Below are 5,988 nucleotides of genomic sequence, written 5' to 3' on the forward strand. Positions count from 1 at the left end.
ATGTACGGTCGGCAAGGTCTGTCATCTCAGTTGTGGGCAAAAGACCTGCAACTGACAAATAAAGGCTATCTCATCATCATCTCATCTCATAAAAATTAACTGCTATTTTTCATTGAATGGTAAAATGTCTCATGTTAAACATGATCTTTTGTCAATAAAATATGTCTTTGAAATTTCCAAATAACTGGAATTGTTCATAGTGGAAATTATGTGGGTGTTTCTTCATTACTGTGAGCTTCCTTAACATACACTAAAAACAGCTGGTAGTAGCTATGGTTATTGTTAATATATTCTCCAGGATTTCAGTGTAAGCTCCTCTAAAGGTCATCAATCTACTCTTCTGTACAGGTGCTGTTTGCATGTGCTGAAGCCCTCCATGCACATGGGTACAGTAACGAGGCATGCAGGCTGGCTGTGGAGCTGGCTAGAGACCTTTTGGCCAACCCTCCAGATTTGAAAGTGGAGCAGCCACAGACTAAGGTAGACACAGTCCCAGTGCCCATTACCCTGAAACACATTCTCCTATGTTAGATAGCTCATCTCATCCTCTGATACACTGTCTGCCTTCCAATCTCATCAATCATCATCCTAAAATTACTGTCATTACCTGTTTGTTGGATTTAGGGAAAGAAGAGCAAGGTGTCAACCACCCGCCAGACACAGGTAGCCACTAAGACACTGTCAAAAGCTGCCTTCCTCCTGACAGTTCTCAGTGAGCGACTGGAACTCCATAATCTGGCCTTCAACACTGGCATGTTCTCACTGGAACTCCAGAGACCACCAGCATCTACCAAAGCTCTAGAGGTGTTATTCTCTCTCTCTCTCTCTCTCTTACTTACTCACAACACACACAAGTTGCTCCCAATGTGTTCATCAAAGTGTGAATATGTGTCAGTGTTGGATGGAAAGCACATTTTCGTTGAACAAAAATTTAAAATTAAAACTTAATGAAAGTGCTCCAGTAGAGTACAACAGTCCTATATGCAGCAGTTCATTTACCTTAGCCTTATTCTTTTATTTATCTTGCACTTAACCTACAAAACATCTTAAAAGTTGAATGAATTGGCAGGTTGTAGAATTTGGTTTACAAGTGTTCAATGCAAAATATTGCAGTTTTCCCAAATTTGGGATTATTTTTTTTTACATCAGGATGCAATAATACTGATAGTCATAATAAAATGATATCTGGTTGATAACTGCCAGAGATTGTAACATATAGGGTAATATATGGTCTGACAGACCTGCTCTGTCTGGCCACCTTGTTCGTGGAGTTGAATCAGTCTGTTAGAGAGGGTGCTCCTCTGGCAGCAGAGGGTAGTCAGGATTATAGGTGGCAAATGACAGTGTTCAGTGACATCCTTTCTACCACAGCTTCAAACGTGCAGTCTGCAGCTACTTGACATTGCCAACCTTCTTGACATTATTCAGTCAGTTGGTGTCACCAGCTCCAGTGCCACGCCTCCAGCAGACCACAGCAAAATGTACTGCGCTCGCCACAACTTCAAAAATATTATTTTATTTGTCAATAATTATAATATAAGACATTGTACTGTTAATGTGATTTTAGTCATATACAGTATGCTTAACTGTGGGTAAAGAGAGAGAAATCATGGTTATGTAAAGTACTGAATCAAAGTGCCCAAAAGTTGATTGTGTTCATCTGGACGTAGCTTTTCAGTGGGAGAAACGTTTCGTCACTCATCCAAGTGACTTCTTCAGTCTCAGCTGACTGCAGGTTTCCAGCCTTATAAACAGCACATTTGCATAATAATTGAAACTAGCACCACTAGAATTCCCATCTCGCCCCTGTGGGCGGTTTATCCTTCAAGCTCGGGTCCTCTACCAGAGGCCTGGGAGCTTGAGGGTCCTGCGCAGTATCTTAGCTGTTCCCAGGACTGCGCTCTTCTGGACAGAGATCTCCGATGTTGTTCCCGGGATCTGCTGGAGCCACTCGCCTAGCTTGGGAGTCACCGCACCTAGTGCTCCAATTACCACGGGGACCACCGTTACCTTCACCCTCCACATCCTCTCCAGCTCTTCTCTGAGCCCTTGGTATTTCTCCAGCTTCTCGTGTTCCTTCTTCCTGATATTGCTGTCATTCGGAACCGCTACATCGATCACTACGGCCGTCTTCTTCTGTTTGTCCGGTTGGTTAGCCACCACCATTTTGTCCGTCTGTATCTGGAAGTCCCACAGGATCTTAGCTCGGTCATTCTCCACCACCCTTGGGGGCATCTCCCATTTTGACCTCGGGACTTCCAGGTTATACTCAGCACAGATGTTCCTGTACACTATGCTACACCACTTGGTTATGGCGTTCCATGTATGCCCTGCCTGCTAGCATCTTGCACCCTGCTGTTATGTGCTTGATTGTGTCAGGGGCATCTTTACACAGCCTGCACCTGGGGTCTTGCCTGGTGTGATAGACCCCAGCCTCTATGGATCTTGTACTCAGAGCTTGTTTTGGGGAAAAATTCTCATCAACATTAGGACCAAATTAACTTACAAAGTTTAGCTTTTAAAACAAAAGGGATATATATTTATGTAAATGTATCATATGCATATTGTATGTGCCTGGACTAATCAGGTGAAGCTGGCCTACCAGGAGTCAGAGGTGGTTGCTCTGTTGAAGAAGATCCCTCTGGGTCTGATAGAGATGTCCGCCATCAGAGAGCGAGCAGAGCAGCTCCGGGATGGAAACTTTTGTGATTACAGACCTGTGCTACCTCTCATGTTGGCCAGCTTCATCTTCGATGTACTGTGTACCCCAGGTATGCACCGGTAATCTTTATTTTAATGGTGGTTTTCATGTGTTTCACTTGAAATAGTCAAAGCAATTCTAGTTTTCTTGTCATATGTGTTTAGGATGTAAACACAACCATGCCATTGTCTCATGGCTGCTTGCCCAAAGAAGATCAGATATTTTCTTAAAAGTCTCAATCAAATCCTTATACTAAGGTTTTAGTTTTATTATATGTATTCAGCTTTTTTTGCTTTTATTTGACAGTTGCGATGGACACAGAAATGATGGGAAATTGTTAATCGCTTAAACAGGATTTTTAACTTGATTCAAATACAATAAAATAAAAATAAATAATACAAGACTAAAGAATTCTAAGTATTCTGTTAAATTGCCTTTAACTATGTAATATGAAAGTGAATATCTCTTGGCCACCAGCTTTATTTGTAGTGTACTGAACGTTGAAGCTTTGTGTTGAATGAATGAAGAAGCTCATATTGTCTTTTTTGGAACAGACTGAGGAATTTTAAGGGAGATTGACTGAATTTATGTCCCTTTCACTTTTCCTCCATACTGTTTTGTGCAGTTGTGTCTCCAACGGGTTCCCGTCCACCAAGCCGCAACCGCAACAATGAGATGCCTGGAGATGAGGAGCTGGGTTTTGAGGCTGCTGTTGCTGCACTTGGTAAATTTATTCACTTGGTTTCGTTCCTCTTAGTGTTTATCAGTATCTTCTTCTCCATCCTCACTACTTGTTTTCCTGCTCACTGTTTCTCACAAATGTTCAATTGTAACCTTTGTTTTGTGTCCACCCTCTGTGACTGCAGGTATGAAAACCACAGTCAGCGAGGCAGAGCATCCTCTGCTATGTGAAGGAACTAGACGAGTGAAGGGTGACCTGGCCCTGGCTCTCATGATCACCTATAAGGACGACCAGAGCAAGCTCAAGAAGGTAACAGCTACATTATAGTATTTCAGAACATGTACAGAAGATGTCCCGTCCAACCGCATATCAATTCTACACCTGTTACAGTCACAGAATTTGACTGTAACAGGCCAGTTTATTCATTTAATACATTTTTTTAAAACAAAGAAAGAAAATAGTGCAAAGTAATTCATTGACCAGTAACTGGATGTAACTGGAAAAGACTATACTAATTAAAAGGTGAGTGGTTCGATCCCCAGCTCCTTCTGTCTGAACGTCCAAGTTTCCTTAGGCAAAATACTAATTGCTCAAATTGTGTAAAAAAGTGAGTGAGTGCTTTTAAGCACGTAATACAGGCCTTTCACACAGGAGGTGCTCTCTGAAACACATTCATGTCTATTTCTTGCACAGTGAAGGAAAGCTTCACTTTGCTTGTCTGAGTCCGGTAAACACTGACACAGGTTAACATGCATCTGGTTGGTTAACATCTGTCCTCTCTGTCCAAAATGTGAACATTGGCATCCTCGAGCCTGGTTCTGCCGGAGGTTTCTTCCTGTTAAAAGGGAGTTTTTCCTTCCCACTGTTGCCAAAGTGCTTGCTCATAGGGGGTCATATGATTGTTGGGTTTTTTTCTCTGTATCTATGAAGCGCCTTGAGGCGACTTATGTTGTGATTTGGCGCTATATAAATAAAATTGAATTGAATTGAATTGAATCGAAAGAGTGACCTTTATCCTTAAGATGCAGATGGACTGCTGAGTCTTGTCCTGTGGAGGTGGCTCTTCTGTGTTGTGCCATGCGCTTGTGAAGTGGCTGTTTGCTCTCTCCGATGTAGAGGTCTGGGCATTCCTCGCTGCACTGTACAGCATACACCACATTCTTAACAATGTGGTGTATGCTGTACAGTACAGAGAGGACAGACTGTTTGAAAGAGGAGTGAAAGAAGCATCTATGTCCACTGTGAGCGACCATCTTTGAACAGAGGCGGGGGTTTACGACACCAACTCTCTGCCATCTTTAAAGAAGTCCAGACGCTTTTCTTTGCAAGCTCCTTTGACCCATGGAGGAGAGCTATAGATGATCAGACAGTTGTGTTCTTACGTTGAGTGTGACGTTTGATTACTTTGCTAACAAGTTTAACAGGATATTTCCATTCTCAGGTGTCTGATACCCTTCGACACTCATCAAAATAATTTTCATCTCTTCTTTCTTTCTCTGATAATGATATTAGGCAATTAATTAGTACAAAGAATGTTAGATGTACATCTTTTTTGGGTACAATAACATTGGCTCAGGAGCTAGACCAGGTCACTGATCTAAATGGTGGTGGTTCAATCCCTGGCTCCCCTTAGTCTGCATGCCAAATATCCGGAGCAAGATATTAACCCCAAGTTGCTAATGGTAGTACTTAAATGGCAGACAGTGCTTGTGTGAATGGGTGAATCTGGCATGTTGTATAGAGCGCTTGTAGTACTCCAGAAAAGTAGAAAAGTGCTAAATAAGAATCAGTCCAGGCCATTACAAGGTTCTACTTGTATAAGGTAGGTAAGGATTTTCCTTGGAGTAAATTGTGACTATCACCAGATAATGTTCACACAACTAGATAGAAGTATGTAAAGATGTGCTTTAACCAAGCACATTGATTGAACGCACCCATCTAAGATTTTTCTGATTTCCACACTTTGGTATTTCATGTTGCTCATGTGGATTTCTGTTGTAGGGTGTATGCAAAGTGTAAGTGTTTTCTTACTCTCTGTATCAATGTGTTCTCTCTTTCCTGTCCACCCTCCATGCTCAGATATTGGATAAGCTATTGGACAGAGAGAGTCAGACCCACAAGCCCCAAACTCTAAGCTCCTTCTACTCAAGCAAGCCAGCAGCTGGCAGTCAGCGTAGTCCATCCAAACATATATCCTCCAGCCACAGTGGGGTGGGTGGGGCCACAGGAGTGGTCTCCAAACATGCTACGTCATCTTCCTCAGCATCTACTTTGGTGGCTTCATCCTCAAGCTCTTCCTCTGCTCTGACAATTGGCGGAGAGGGGGTGGCTCCTCAGGCTGATCTGAACCCAGTGCCAAATAACACAGCAGGGGAGAGTGCCGCTGAGACCAGGGAGCATGGTAAGAACCCCATTACCACGTCTCTTGGTTTCCACCTGTGTGTTCTTGTCATTCTCCAGGCACAAACATCCACTTGTTTTAGGTTTTTCCACATGTTCACTATAACTATATTAAAAAAAAAAGTATAAAAGCTGTAAACAAGTGCTGCATGCATGCATTTCTCACACACACACACACACACACACACACACACACACACACACA

At 42.6% G+C, this 5,988-nt stretch overlaps 1 protein-coding gene across 1 annotated transcript in view; it reads left to right on the forward strand.

Annotated features, from left to right (window-relative positions):
- Nucleotides 1–348: 348 nt before the first annotated feature.
- LOC102194915 (zinc finger SWIM domain-containing protein 8-like) overlaps nt 349–5,988 on the forward strand; it is a gene marked incomplete at its 5' end in the record, with an annotated part of 6,691 nt that continues 1,051 nt past the window's right edge. Inside the window, 6 exons of the mRNA XM_005754837.1 lie at nt 349–480; nt 625–804; nt 2,588–2,771; nt 3,327–3,425; nt 3,568–3,692; nt 5,463–5,784. Of these exons, the coding sequence (XP_005754894.1) occupies nt 349–480; nt 625–804; nt 2,588–2,771; nt 3,327–3,425; nt 3,568–3,692; nt 5,463–5,784 (1,042 nt within the window). The remainder of the gene's footprint in view (nt 481–624; nt 805–2,587; nt 2,772–3,326; nt 3,426–3,567; nt 3,693–5,462; nt 5,785–5,988) is intronic.

This window comes from Pundamilia nyererei, unplaced genomic scaffold (assembly GCF_000239375.1).
Source record: "Pundamilia nyererei isolate P.nyererei 1_Seehausen unplaced genomic scaffold, PunNye1.0 scaffold00677, whole genome shotgun sequence".
In the NCBI taxonomy this organism is placed as follows: domain Eukaryota; kingdom Metazoa; phylum Chordata; class Actinopteri; order Cichliformes; family Cichlidae; genus Pundamilia; species Pundamilia nyererei.